The sequence below is a fragment of the Trypanosoma cruzi genome, genomic scaffold (genome assembly GCF_000209065.1).
Source record: "Trypanosoma cruzi strain CL Brener 1047053516697 genomic scaffold, whole genome shotgun sequence".
Taxonomy (NCBI): Eukaryota; Euglenozoa; class Kinetoplastea; order Trypanosomatida; family Trypanosomatidae; genus Trypanosoma; species Trypanosoma cruzi.
The window spans coordinates 96,936-111,730 of record NW_001849550.1 but is presented as its reverse complement, the minus strand read 5'-3'; the positions used below and the strand labels follow the sequence as shown (position 1 = coordinate 111,730).

The 14,795-nt window shown below is 48.0% G+C and overlaps 5 protein-coding genes across 5 annotated transcripts, besides 11 other annotated features; all 5 read right to left on the bottom strand.

Annotated features, from left to right (window-relative positions):
• Positions 1–14,795: part of a sequence feature (heterozygous, non-Esmeraldo-like haplotype) that runs on past both edges of the window.
• On the bottom strand, positions 256–3,483 carry Tc00.1047053508153.480 (hypothetical protein, conserved; the record flags this gene model as incomplete). The annotated part of the gene is made up of 1 exon (XM_816974.1): positions 256–3,483. One exon carries the CDS (start codon positions 3,481–3,483, stop codon positions 256–258), a length of 3,228 nt encoding a protein of 1,075 aa, XP_822067.1.
• Positions 1,384–1,466: a microsatellite.
• Positions 3,560–3,616: a sequence feature (CT-rich).
• Positions 3,636–3,656: a microsatellite.
• Positions 3,808–5,127, bottom strand: Tc00.1047053508153.470 (hypothetical protein, conserved; the record flags this gene model as incomplete). Its single annotated transcript, XM_816973.1, has 1 exon — positions 3,808–5,127. One exon carries the CDS (start codon positions 5,125–5,127, stop codon positions 3,808–3,810), a length of 1,320 nt encoding a protein of 439 aa, XP_822066.1.
• Positions 5,320–5,375: a sequence feature (CT-rich).
• Positions 5,619–5,647: a microsatellite.
• Positions 6,158–6,227: a sequence feature (A-rich).
• Positions 6,239–6,287: a microsatellite.
• Tc00.1047053508153.460 (hypothetical protein, conserved) lies at positions 6,290–11,062 on the bottom strand (the record flags this gene model as incomplete). Its single annotated transcript, XM_816972.1, has 1 exon — positions 6,290–11,062. The coding sequence occupies one exon, from the start codon at positions 11,060–11,062 to the stop codon at positions 6,290–6,292; it is 4,773 nt and encodes a 1,590-aa protein (XP_822065.1).
• Positions 11,309–11,357: a sequence feature (GA-rich).
• Tc00.1047053508153.454 (hypothetical protein, conserved) lies at positions 11,477–11,827 on the bottom strand (the record flags this gene model as incomplete). The annotated part of the gene is made up of 1 exon (XM_817033.1): positions 11,477–11,827. The coding sequence occupies one exon, from the start codon at positions 11,825–11,827 to the stop codon at positions 11,477–11,479; it is 351 nt and encodes a 116-aa protein (XP_822126.1).
• On the bottom strand, positions 12,079–14,394 carry Tc00.1047053508153.450 (hypothetical protein, conserved; the record flags this gene model as incomplete). Its single annotated transcript, XM_816971.1, has 1 exon — positions 12,079–14,394. The coding sequence occupies one exon, from the start codon at positions 14,392–14,394 to the stop codon at positions 12,079–12,081; it is 2,316 nt and encodes a 771-aa protein (XP_822064.1).
• Positions 14,409–14,448: a microsatellite.
• Positions 14,457–14,498: a sequence feature (CT-rich).

The window sequence follows — 14,795 nt, the reverse complement described above, 5'->3', positions numbered from 1 at the left end:
TAATAATAATAATAGATAGATAGAGCGCTCGAACGTAAGGGGCAAAATAAAATAACATGTGACCTCCGACACAAAAGAACACCAAAAGCAGGAGTCGCGGAGGCAGCAGACGACTAAAGAAAACAATTCATCATCATTCCCATCTTTCATCTTCCCTCACTGACCCTCGCTCCCCCCACACACAAAAAAAAAAAACTCAGTGTGTCTCTCTATCCCCTCTATTTTACTCTAATTTTCAACTTGTAGACACAACAGTCATCGGCGCGTCCTTCGTTGGCGGCCTAAAATGGAATTGATGCCAAATGCCGTATCCGTCTCCCGTGCACGTTTATTCTCCACCTTTACCGCCGACAACCCCACATCAGAGACATCCCTTGGTGGCACGCACCGAATGGTCTGGCAAACAACGTTCGCAATGTCACTGTCAAGCAGTCTCTCAAGGGCACGTTCCCGTGCGTCCAAAGTATCCTGCCACTTCGCCATGTTGGCATCATTGGCAACTCTATCACTCTCTGTGGAATTTAAAAAACGGTTACACACTTCATCACGCCACTTCTGTAAACGACCCTTCGCGCTACTGCACACAGTGTCGAGGGCACGGTTGGCAACAAATAGGAGCCAAGTAGGAACTTCTTTCGCGTAAAAGTACATACGCTTCTCTAGGGTTTCCAGACATGCATCCAGCACCTCTTCGGAATCGGTTTGTGCAATTTCAATAAGGAGTTCACTTGCGATGTATTCGTGAAGAGAAAACCGGCTTAACTCACGCAACAGATGCCCACTTCGCGTGGAATTACGTGTTGCTGTGGTGCGAGTCGAACTGTTTTTGGTTAACGTGGAATCTTCCGTAGATTGATTCCCTCCTTCGGCCAAACGTGCAACCTGTTTCGCCGTCACTGGATCAATCTCACGGATGTGCACTAGGACATACGCGTCAGAGAGTCGTGTAATAAGTTCCATTAGGCGTAGAGCGACGCTGGGGTTGTACCGTAAGAGTGCCGTAAAGGCCATCATTCCTCCTTGAGCAAAGGCCAATTGTCTGTTTGGATGACTGGAGGCAAAGCTGTAAAGAAATTTGTTCAGGTAATCCACCATATAAGCTGCACAGGCATTCCCCTTTTCCTCCTGACGATATGCCACGTAGTGCATCAAAATATCAGCAATAATCTCCGGCACCTGAGTATGGGGGACACGATTGCAGCTAAGCAACTTACAGAATCCAACAACTGCCATTGGGTTTCTTTCCGTACAATGCGATCGCAGAAATAAACGCAATGTGTTTAGAAGGTTGTTGCCACCAACTTTATGTTCATCCTCCTGTGCTAGAGCTCGTTCATGTTGTAGGCGTGCCTCCACACCAATTGCAGTAAGACCACCACCGGAAGCAGCAGCAGCAGTAGTAGTAGTGGTAGTATTCGTCGTCGTAGCATCATCATTATTGTTAGAAAAGGTAATAGCAGTGGCAGCCATTGCTGTTGTATGTTTGGTGACCGTAGCAGCTCCCAGTTCGGCAGCGCCAGTATGATCATGATGACTGCTGTAACCGGCGTCACGTGCGGGGCAGTCGAAAAAACGCAGACCATATTCCATCACCAAATCGAAGGCAACCCCCAACGCAGCAAGCGCGACGCACCGGTCCGAATTCCCCACAATTTCATTTGCATCACTAAGAATGAGTGGCATAAATGTATGCACCGTGTCAGGGTTGACAAGACACTGCAGTCCCAGGGAAGTGGTGGAGGCGACCTTCACAATCTCGTTGTCCTGCTGTCGGCCCAACTGGATAATATGGGAACAGAAGGTAGGGATGTTATCCCCCCGTTGAGAGTGAGAGAGAAAAGACAAGATAATAAACTGCATGCGCAACAAAAACTTCTCGTCTCGGTCCATCTCTTCCTTTAGCCGATCGTACTCTTCCTGCGATGTCTCTCCGCCGCGGAGCTTCATACGAAGTCGGAATAACTCTCGCTGTCGCTCTCGGCTTTTTCGCCCAAATGCCTCTACATCATCGTAGCCAAGAGCGTACATCTGTGGCAGCTTCAAGCTACGAAATAATGAGTCCAACGATGATGTGATTGTCTTCGTCGCCTCCTCCGGTGTTCTTCCTGTCAAGGACTTCAGTGAACGGATGGCCACATCAATAAACAGGGCGGGATCATCATCCGGTACCACCTTTAGAAGAAAACCGATAATGCGCAGAAGACTGCTGCGGGTTGTGTTGTCAGCATGTGCCAAATAACCGTTCTCCTCATAGATATCAAAGACGGAGAGAAGAATGCGCAATATGATGTCGGCTTCGTCCAGATTTTTAAATTTCACGGTTTTGGGATCCACGTCGGGCCGGGCATAGGCATACACCGTGTCCTGCAATAACGCGCTGAACTGCGGCAGCGGCAGTAAAACAGCCGTCTCATCATCTCCTTCCACATCGGCCAAAAGTTTCGCACTGGCCTTCCACAATAGGAGAGATGCGGCACTTACTGATTCGGTGTTCACCAAATACGTCTTCGTATTCTTGTGTTTGCGGCAGTACAAAAGTATCTCTGTGGAAATTGCCTCGTACGGCTCAAGTCCACCACCTCCATCCAGTACGAGCTCCAGCATCGCCTCGCCGTCGTCCCTGTAGTCGCGATGTAACCAGCAGTTCGTCAATGCTGCCCTGCAGGCTATGACAACAGAACTACTTGTATCGGAGAGACCTTGAAGAATCAACTGTGGTAAGGCAATGTTCTTCGCCGTGGCATATGCCGCAATGTACTTCCAGTGAAATCGGCCAAGTGCATCCCACGCCTCTACGCGTACACGCGAAACAACGTCACGCACACAGCGAATCATGCCTTGAAAATACCCCTCGAGAAACTCTTTTCGTGCGCATATACATCGAAGTATCTGTCGCCGCACATCAGCAGAACTGTCCGTGCACAACAATGCCATAAGTTGCTGCGTCACGTCACAATCCTTTTTGCCTGACTGAAAGCACGAGACGGCGGAAACGGCCCGCTCTCGTACTGCGGGAAATTTGTCATGCGCCCGTAATTTCAACATCTCCGCGACGTTCTGGTAAAAGTTCTGTCGTTCCTCTGTTGTATCCGTTTGGTCCACCGTCTTCAAAAGAGCATCAAAGACCGAAACAACTCCAAGACGCACATTCTTGTCATTGGCATTGTGAAATGGCTCTACGGTCTTCATTAAAGCAATAGCAATCCCGTCCGAATTAAAACGCTCACGAAATCCCTTGCAAACCTCCGTAAGAAAGCCGTAGTGACGCTTGAGGGAGTCTGGTGAAAGCCGCGGTGACTCCTTCAACACAAGTAGCGCCACGCGGGACACAGCGTCTGTGATGCCTGTGCGATCCTTGTCAGCATACTTTAGCAGACTCGTCTTACACTTGTGGAAATGTGCAGCACTTTGATGAATCTGTTGAAATATGCGGCCCACGTCCTCAACACCGCAGCACGCACCTGCCACCTTCTTGGGGGGCATGTTTTTTTCGACCTGCAACTAGCCTCTGTCACTGTGTCTCTTCTCCCCTTTATTTCTACGTGCGTATACGCCACGAAGAGAGAGACGGACAGACAGACAGAGAAAGAGAGAGAGGGAGAAAGAGAGAGAAAGACTGTTGTACACCTATCAAAAATAATAATAATAATAATAATTAAGCATTAAAAGCAGTCAATAAAACAAAAACACAAGGCGTAAAGCAAAAAACACCTGCTTCTTTTCGTTCCTGTATACATCTCTGCGCAGCCAAAAAAAAAAAAAAAAGGAAGTAAATTCCACGCAAAAACATACATTGACGTACACACGCTACACGGAAGCATCAAACTCCTCCTCCCACTTGGTGGAGTAAAACAGTTGACGTCGAAAGTAGAATCCCTCTGTGCTGCCATCTCTGTCCATTTCTTTTAAATAATTGTGCGTAAAGTCACGAACGGCCTTCACCTCCGCCGCAAAATGTGTGCACAGCACCATATTCTTTGAAATGGCTACCAGGTCAGGATGTGGCTCCCGCTTCGCATGCTTTGCCATGCTCACGTCTCTGTTGATACTTCGAAGAAATTTGTAAAGGACCTCGATGCGGGAATATTCACCGTCAAGAGGCTCCAAGCTCCGCATCTTCACGGAGAGAAGTTTGTAGACCGCGGATAGTGCCCCAGTCAAGGCACGGAACAGTGAACCAAACAACCAGATGGGACTTTTATAAACAACAGCGAAAAGCCGGAAAAGATCGTCTGGAACGCCGAGCTCATCTAAATGATCCACACCAGTTTGCTCGAGAGAAATATTCCAAATAACTGTGAGAAGTTGCATCACAAGCCGTATTTTCTCTTCCTCTACCAGCCAGGAGGTCTCCATAGTGTAGGTGCGGAAAAGGGAGCTAGCCGCAGCAGCAGCATTGCCCTGTAGCGAAGCAAAAATACCCTCCGTCAGTGCCGTCAACTGTGCGAGCGAGGTGACGGCGTAAAGCAATATATCAGACAAAGTTTGGGTATCATTTTCAATAACAAAAACAAGGGCTGCAATTACATCTTCCTTAGTCACTACAAGCGTTGAGGAACCAATGGGAGCGTCTAGTAACTCAAATCCAGGTGGTACATCGGCCTCCATTAACCAACGAACACCTGCCGTGTTAAAGCTGATCTGATATAGGACCATTACTGCCATCGTTCTCGCACCTTCACGCTCCTCAGAGTTGGAGCGATCGTGCATCGAACGAATCGCAGCTTCTAATCCGCCTTCTTCCATGACACTGCGGCATCCTTGCGGAAGTACACAAAGTGATCGCATCAAGCTGAATGCTTGACGCTCAAATTCTGCGGATGACGCATTGTTCAGAGCCGCAACAACAGCGGGCACAATTCCCTTACGCAGCAGGGTTATTTTCACTTCTTGAGAGGCAGAGTGAGCAATAAGAAGACGTAGTGCCCTCACACGCTGTGCGTTGCCCACGGTGGGGTCGCTGAGGCTGTCAATCCAGTTGTCCGTGCTAAGCGGCTGCATCCCACTGTACACCAGCCCTCGGTCACGCTCTGGACGACCGGCAAAAGCCTTCTTGGCATCGTACGGGTGCCGTTCCTGCAGGCAGTCACTAACGTAGTGACGCACGGTGCGTGCTGCCTCTGCCATTATCGCCACACCCCTTTTGTTGCCACTGCCACTACCAGCACACTGACCAAAATAGCACAAAAAAAGGAGGAGAAAGAAAAAAAAAAAGACGTAAGGCCACACGTCAAAAACAAAAGGCACACACACATATATATATATACAAATAAGCACTACCTAGCAAACTAAGTCAATACTAGACCCGCCTAAAATAACAACAACGACAGAGAGAAAGAATGAATGATAGAAACAAAAAAAAAAAACAGGAAAAATTACAAGAAGTTACTCCCACAAAAAAGTTTTCGTCTTTCTAATTAACACCATGCTGCAACGCCGAAAAGACTTTATTGGATTGTACTCCTTCAAACAAAAACGACAACAACAAAAGCAAAAAATAAAATAAAATAACGTAAGTTGAACTCCCTGCTGAACTTTTGAATGGCGTAAGCATAGTCAAAAAGCCAAGGTGATGTTGCAGCCTAGTTCAAAAGATGACCAACCACCCCTAACCCCACAAAAAAAAAAGAAAGAAAAAAAAAAAAAAGATGTACGCGCACTCGATCGGGTGCCCTTTGCCCCCTTTTTCCTAAAACAAAAGAGGGCACACTGCATGGTGACAGGTCGGTCTGGTGCACCCAAAAGCCCCCGCATAATATTTCCCAGGGGAGATCTATCCAACGCCCATACACAACTAAATAAAGACACTCATAAATCAAGCTATTGCAACCGGGCTCAAAGTAGCGGTCTTTGGTGCGCGCAATCGTAAGACCTCCCTCGCGTAAAGAGAAGTAGCGGCGGAGTGAATGAGAGAAGAGAAATAAAAAGAAGCATACCCACTCGCCGCCTCTCAGTGCGCCCTCCTAAGAACCCACACAATAAATAATTAATGATCCTAATAACAAACAAATAAAAAGGAGGGGATGTACGCTACATTATCTGAATTATTTCTTCCCATCTGGTTGCACATCCATTCCACAGTTTTCTAAGAAAAAATGGGGAAAATATTTTCTTCTTCTCAAAAATAAAAATAAAAACCACGAGTTGTATCGCCTAGTTCTTGTCATTTATTATTATTACTTTTTTATTTTTTTTCCTTTCGATTTATTATTATTATTTTTTTTTTTTTCCGGAAATATTTTATTTTATTTTTTTTTTATTTTATTTTTTTTTTTATTTTTATTTTTGCCTATTCAACGAGATCACATGGAACGAAGAAGCCCATACGTAACGCTTCACCCTCTGTAAAGCTTCCAAATTCCACCCTGAGGGACGTCAACGCCGTAACCGTGTAGGTGGCCAGGTCCTCTGGGCACAACATGGGTTTCTCATCAAGTGAAAGGAGCTCTGTGACGGCAGGGGTAAGTAAGTTATCAAACAGCCAGCAGCGGCCCGCCCGTAACTCGTTCCCTGCTGCCTCCGTGAGCTCTACTGAAAGGAATGTCCCACCACGCCCATTCAACGCAGACAGAATGGTCAGCTTCATGCGTTGGCAGTGAACCAACACAACACGCTCAATGTCCAATGCCTCCTGCAGTGCATCACGAAGAGGAAGGACCGAACCGTCATTGAAAGAAAAGGTCAGCGGTGACGATGGCGGGTCAGACTGCGTTAGACAAAATAGGAACAGTCGCTTTGTCCCCAAGGAAGCAATTTCTTGGAGAATGCCGGACATTTTACTTGCATTAGAATCTGTCACAGCAAAAACCTCAAACCCGTAGCGATTCACAAGGACCTCGCGCAGCAGCACGAGTTCACTCAGTTCAGTTCCACCCATGCTACCAGCACCCTCGCAGAAGATAACTGCCTTGCTTCGTCCAGCCCACTGCTTGACAACCTCACTAAGAACCGTAGTTTGCGCCGGCGTCCCCTCTGTTAGGGACCTCACCAGCTCCCTATTATTGCTCATCTCCCCAAATTCCTCCGCTTCGGCAGATGTACATATAAAAAACTCACGAATACTCTCGTCCGATGTGGCGGTGTCCCTACAACAAAGTTTTAAAGATGAGTGAACGGCAATAGCCTGCTGGTCACTGCCATGGAACGCCTCTAATTGTCGTGCAAAGGCCTGCTTCACGCGTTTTACACGATCCCTCAATGACGGGTTGTCCTTCACATCATTGTTTTTCTCAATATGAAGGATCACTTTACTTACGTTTTGAATATCAGAAAGTGTCGTGTTTTCAATAAAATGCTGCTCATCTGAAAATATCCGTTTTTCGATTCGCGGTAATAGCAAAAGTTCATTCCTCGCTCCGCCAGGAACACAATTCCTTGAAAGCTGACTCAAAAAACTCTTAGACATGTTATCTTTAGAGATGTCTTCTCCTCCTTGATCGTCCGTAGTCGGCTCCAACTCAGTAGATTGCGTTGCCAAAGTATCTTCTCGAATGGAGGACTCTTTGGACGCCCCAGAAACTTTCTCTTGTCCTGCATCCTCCCTTAGTTTCGATGACGTCTCTTCTGATTTGTACACTTCCCCCTCTTCAACCTTCTCATTCTCCATGTTTTCCTCAGAGGAGTCGTATTCCTCAGAGCTGGTGTCACGATTTGAAATGCGCTGAAGACGTATCTGTTCCCGTATGGATTCAACCGCCTCAAGAAGAGAAGGATCTCTGTATGAAGACCCAACCAAATCCAACAACATGGAGTAGCGATCAAGCAATTCATCTGGGACTGAACCATCTCGCAATTGTTCGGACATCTCCAACAGTAGTCGGGCAATCCTGGTTTCATTCCCTTCGACTTCTTCTTCTGCCTGAAGATTGGCATCTGGAAAACGTGTTGAATCCCGAGCAGCTTTTTGAGAGTTTTGAAGCCCCTCCAATGCATCGCTAGGCGTGTCTCCTGTATCCCCCTGTAGTTGCGATATCACATTTGCGCCAGTTCCAACTGGCTCCTCCGATTGAGGAGGGTCTTCACATGGATCCGGTGCGGTCTCATTAAGTGCATCCTCCTCGCCGGTAGAAAATTGCTCTCGCATCTCAGCCTGTCGTTGTTGAATGGCGGTGAGAACTTCACCAATCAGGTTCACCACTTGAGGATGGCGGCGCCATGGCACATTCTGTTCATCAGCGGCGCTAAGCGCCTCCTCCACAGTTGTCATGACGGAAACCATTTCTGTAGGTAAAACTGGAGGCGACGCCGAGAGTCTGTCCTTCAAAAGTGAAAATGTGCGGACAAGTTTCTGTAGGTTCATGCTTGCCGCCTCGCCCGTAACGTCGCCATTTCCTGAGGCACGCTGTATCTGATTCTCAAACTCATCCCGAAGCCTCCTTTCGTATGCCGTGGTGCATCCAACAGAGTCTACCATCTCCAATAGTCCAAGAAGAGGTTGCGCCTCCTCTGCAGAAAGAATAATATTGTTATTGTTGCTCTTGCGTAGCTCTGAAGTAATGTCCGTCACGGCTTTAAAAAGTTTTCGTCGCTCTTCTACAATTTCACCCCTTCTTCCCCCTCCATTGGTCGCGGGCATTTCGTCCCCCACTTCCTCGGCGTTATCAGTATTATCATTGCTGTTTCCTTCGTTATCTTCATCAACTTCATTCGAAACAACATCCGCGGTTTCGCCAAGCCCTGCAGCAACCGCTGCATTTGCATACCTTCCAGCCTGACCAAAGGACTGAAGCTGTGTCGTGAGACGATGGAGAATAGTTAGAAGCGGGTTTGCCGCCCTGCCCAGTTGAGCGCACTCCTCTTTCAGGCGTTCCACCCGCTGCAACAACTGTCTAACAATATTTTGCTGCTGCTGTACGGGAGCAGTTCGAAAGTCCTCGGACTGCAACGTCGACAAGACCTCCTCTACCTCTGCTACCACAAGTTGTGGGTCAGTCAAATTCTCCGAGTTGTTCTCATTTCTTGCGACAATGCTTTTTAGTGTCTCATTGACAGGTGCCAAGAGCCTTTCAACTGCCGCCCGCTCGTGGGGTGGAAGCAATGAAAGGGTGGATGTAATTTTCTGCAACTGCGGGATAATAGACCTGGCGGCATTTTTTTTCTTGTTCAGGTCTGCTCTCTGAAAGCCATCCGAGTTCATTAGTGTATTCATCTGCTGTAGGTGGGCGGAAATGTTGAGAAAAAGAGGAGTGGGTCCTGGGGTAGGTCTCTCCTCCTTCTTCCTCATCCCAGTCCGCAATATCTCCTTCATGGGATCAATAAGCTCCCTCAGCTGGTCAAACCCATCAAACTGTGCGCAACGGTTCTCAATGTTGATGAGATGAATTAAATTTCTCCGCGCCGTATCACTCTTCTTTTTAGGGGACATCCGCTCATATTCTTCCGAGTTGATATATTCAAACATTCTTTCCAGTTCTAGTAGCGCCTCGTCTAGTACGTTGCCTTGCCGCTCCACAACTGGCGGGATTAGCCTTGAAGGTAGGGGTCTTTCCCTGCTGCCTTCAGCTTCCTCCGGAGCAGTTCCTTCCTCTTCCTCCTCCTCGTTCTCTTGTTTCGCCTCCAGTCCTTCATGTGGGCCTTCTTGACGATCCAAAAGTGAGTCCACAAGCTCGTTGCTCCTCTCAATCATTTCGGCCACAGACGCTGTGGCTTGGTTTAACGGGAGGCCTGCAATCTGTTGACGTAAGGGCCGCAAACCCTTCTGCAGTCGAGATAAAATTTGTTGTTTTACCTCGTGGGGAGCACGGGCCAATTTATCCGAGTGGAGAACTTTAATAATGGCTTGAAGAGAGGTAAAGATCTGCGGAAGCTCCACCTGGGCACTCTGATCCTCGTCGGTTTCCTCAATAATATTTGCACGCATCGACGCCATTTCTTCCCGAGTAAGAGCCTCCATCTGCTCCAGCACCATAACGACGTTGCCAGCTACTTGATTGACAACTTCGACCGCACGGGCATCCCCCGATGAGGCCGCCGCCTGTTGGATATTCCGCACATCCTTCAGCATTTCGGCAATGCGGGCCAACCGCCCTGCAGGTTCCATGTTCACCAATGCAGATGACTTAAGAGATGTGAAAACCTCCCGTAGTCGCTTTACCATGGGTGCCAGCAACGTCGCTTGTGGTTCTGGGGCCGCCTGAGCAGACTCCACCGCAATTCCCGATGCCGCTGCCGTGGAACCATGTTGAATTCTCTGCAAAACCAACTCACACTTTTTCCTAAGCGGCTCTCCATATTGCGGTGGTAGACGACTTGCAACCTCCATAACATGACTTATCTGAGACTCAACTCTCTCTCGCAGCAATGCTATTTGAGGGTCAGAGATCACATGTGTATCAGTGGAGTCCAGTACTCGTAGAAATCCGTCTACCATTTCGTGCAATGTAATCAGCTGTGCCTCCAAGTCGCTGGGCTCTGCTGCTGTCGCTGGTGTAACACGCGTCGGGGGAGGGATTATGAGACCCTCAACCCTCCTCACAAGAGGTATTAGTTGCACCCGAAGTCCTGGTGCAAAATGTTGCACCTCGCCCAGCAATGCCTGACTGCACTCCATGCATTCCTGTCGCTGCCTTCGCTGAATGGTAGGTGATGCAGTCTCATACTCGTTTGAAGTGAGCATGCTGGTTATCGCGTTTAGCTTCATTAAAAAGGCCGCAACACGATCTTCCTCAGCTTCCCTCGTGCATGTTTCTGACGCGGACAAAGTCTGTGCACCGGCTGACTCGTAGGTTTCTTGATCCCGCAGCTCTCGAAGGCCACGCCGAATAAGAATCTGGTCACGTACCTTTGGTGCCAGCTTGGCGATGTTCTCCCCTTCATCCAAGAGAAAAAGCACCGACGAATCTATATTGTTCCTACAGAAGGACATCACCGCTTCCTCCGATACACCACGCGACCGCAGCCACTGCGCCACCTGCTGCACAGTCCACTGGGAAACTGGCACAGTCTCAAAGGATGGATCTTCGCGCCTCCCCCGGTTCTTCACCAGACGAAAAATTAATGCGGCGGCAGAAACAGACACAGCCGCACAGGACACCGCAATCAAACGAAAAGAACCCCGTGACATTCCTTCTTCGACAAGTAATTTGTATAATATTTATACCTTCTGCGTGGAGTATGTCAAGAGAGAAAAAATGAGTAAACAAAGAAAAAACAAAAAACACAAAGACGCACACTTACGCATACACAAATATATGTATATATATAATATTATGTATACCCGCAAGTCATGGATCATCGTACGGCTCTTCTTGGCGGGCATCGACGTCCCAATAATTCATGCGTACCGGAAGCACATGGCCACCTTCATAAACTCTTCTCTCCCTCCTTCTCTCTCTCTTTTTTCCTTTCTTTTTCACTCTGGTTGGTTTGGAGCATTTCAATTTCCCTTACTGCTTATCGCCTTCTCTTACTCCCTCATATCGCGAAAGCAAGAGCGTTCCCCGCACGTGGTCACTGATATAAATCATAAACGACTCATTTATTTTGGAGAGTCGTCAATTGGCACACCCGCATTCCTTTTATCTCCACCAAACATTTTCTCAAAGTAGTAGCCACCACGCATGAAGTGAGTCCTTTCCGGTAGGAGAGGCTTATGACGCTCCCAAATAAGACCCGAAACGTAAACGTACGCCGCTACTCCAAGCAGCCAAATGGCAAACAGAAATCCACAAAACACAAGGAAAAACGACGTAAACCGACACGCGTTGCCCAGCGGCGTGACATCGCAGGTGGAAATAGGGCAGAGACACTTCTGAAGCCGCAGGTCCCGGTCCAAAAAGCAGCTCTGTGAATCGGTGAAAACCCAATCCTTCGTGCCCACTTGGCACATTGCTTGACTTTAGACCGTGATGGTATTAGGAAGAAAACAAAGAAGAAGCATCACATATATATGTATATATATGTACAAAAAGAGGGAACCATCAGAAACAATCAACAACAACAACAAAAAAAACACTTATTTGTATTATTTTAATAAAAAAGAGATGAATTTGAGTGTCCGTAAACATATTTGGCTAAAAGAGTCATGTGCGTGGAGCAACAACACAACTCACACACGTTCGCCATCTTCGGATGGCCGCGCTATGAACGGGCCACATCACATCTTGCGTGCAGCTTCCCACGGAGGTCGTTCAGTTTATCTCGCATCTCGACAGTGACGCTCTGAACGGCAGAAATTTCCCCTCGGATCGTTGTCAACTCGTCTTGCAGTGCCGTCCTTTTCGTTTCCTGCCCGGCAAAGCCCTCCAGCTTCTGCTTGACAGCGTCTATCGCCTTGTGTACGGAACACAATTGTAAGACGGCGCTGGAAGATGGCTGCGTTGAAAGCCATTTTAAACGCTCTTCAAGCGCCGAATTTCGCCGTTGAAAGGAAGAAAACTCTTCCTGCAGCTCCTCCTCATGGTACTTGATGGCCAGCTGCACAAAAACTTCACCCTTAACCTCAGAAGGAAGAAAGCTCATTTCGATTGGCATTTCATTCGTCTCTTCAGGCTTCAGCGGCGGTGTCTCCGTAATTGGCACTTGAATAGGCCCTGACGCAGGCGTGGCGCCGTTTACAAGACGGTCTAATGTTTCAACGGTGTGGGCAAAAAACTTTCGAACGTCCTTTAGCCGAATCCTACTCTGCTCAGCCCGCATCCCGTCTTCATTAAGCAATTCAGAACTCTCGTCCTCAAACTGCCGCAATGATTCCGTGCAGACGCGCTCCAACTCTCCATGAAGATCACCGATATCGTTTTCAGACTCCTGCAGTATCTTCTCGGCCATTACACTGAAAGCCGTGTCATCGCCATCACGCAAAGTCACCTGACGAATGACGCTTACAATGTGGACTTTACCCTGCAGAACACTATTTAAAGTACAAAGTAGACGGAGTAGTGCTTCTTGCATAACGATATATTTCTGATAAAAAGCAAGCTGCAGGTCCACCGCTGGAGCATTTTTCTTCCTTCCGGGATCCTTTAACGAACGCCAAAGAGCACCTGCAGCGCTAATTCGTTCCAACAATTTATTTGTCATTCCCATCAGCCACTCACTCTTCATAAGTGCGTGAGGTAAGCTCGTCTCTAATGCGCCTGGCTCTTGGGTTGCCTGGGATTCACTCATATGCTGCAGAGTCGGTGTGTCTGTTGCAAGCAGCTTCCTCAAACGGAGCACCTCTTGTCCAAGAGCCTCTGTGTGGGACTCCAACTCCTGGCAGTAAACAAAAGCAGAGGCCGCCGCAACAGAAGGTGCATGTTGCTTAGACACCGTTATGGCGTTTGGAACCCGAAGCAGTTGATGCAAAACATACTCCAAGTGATGGAGTGTGGCCTCCAGGTGTTGATTGCCTAGTGCCCCTTCTTGTGCCTCCGCAGGCACGGTTCGTAATGTACCACCACTTCCAACAATTGTACGACTGGCGGAGCGGGCGTACCACTCCAGCGACTCCCGCGCCAACTCACGCAGAGAAGACGTCTTAAATGCCACACAATCTTGCAGTGCCCTTGTGGATTTGTACAATGTTTCATATCGCACCACCAGTTCCCTTAGCATGGTCATCAAAGCCTCCACAATTGGGAGAGTCACACTTGGCATCTCACCGGTGCGCAACTTCTCCAATGCCTCCTCGCAGAGCATAAAACGTTTTTTTTCTGCCTCAGCATCAAACGCAGCAAGATCTGATGGTTCATTTGTTGCACCAACGATACAAGAGAAAAAAAGATCCCTAAGAGAAGCAGAAATGATTCCTTCACTATCCTCTGCAAGAAGACGTTCTGTAAGGTCCGTGACTTTCTGTTCAAGAACCCCGTTGCTCCTCTGAGCATCTCCCAATAATTCCATTAGACCATGGCTCTTATTGCACTCCTCGACAACTGCACTCTGTGCCCTACGGAAGGAATCAATCTCCTCATTTATAAGAAAGAAATTCCCTCTCAATTGCTCCACGGTCTCACGGAGTTCCCGATTACTCCGTGACATTTGGTCAAGCTCTTCACTACGGAGCTTTTCCTTCTGTTTCACCTCAGATTCCAAGCCTGCGGCCTTTACAACCAGTGCATTGAACTCATCCTCCTCTTGACGCTCATCGTACCCCGTGAGTAGATCCTCCACAGAAGGAACTATCGACCCTGACGCATCTACATTGATCTCCGCAAGCAACTCCTTTTGTAATTGAACATCATCACCTCCAACATCCAAATCGTTTGCGGCAACAGTAGTCATGGTGGGAATGTTGCCTGTCGCAAGCGTCAGCTGGCGGGGGTCTTCCCCTTCTTGGGATGAGCCTTCACGCCTTGGTTCCTCTGTGGCCGTCTCTTCGCGCCCTCTTTTCCTGCTGGTGGCTTCCACGTAAGACGTCGTCTCGTCGTCCTCCTCATCCGCGAACGGATTATCCTCAAACGCTGACATTTCCATCCGCTGCTGCGTAAAAAGACAAAAACAACAACAACAGCAAAAATAAAAATAAAAGAACATTTAGATGGAGAGAAAGAAAAAGAAAAAAAAAGGGAAAAAGAGAGTGTTCACAACATCAAAGACAAAAAAAAAGGATTTCTGCAATTAACAGAGTCGAAGGCAATTAAAAGCGGTGGAAACCAAATGCAAACCCTTTTTCCTGATGAAGTTGCAACTTTTTTATCCACCCCGCCCTTTTCTTTTCACATTATTATTTTTCTTTTATTGACGCACGACGCTGGCCATAGCGACCCCTCGCCCCCCATCCCTACTACTGCCTAGCATCCAACATCCACGCTAATCGAGGGCAGTGCCAGCTCAATGGAGCGCAGTAATGCCAATGAATATGTCGTATTTTACCA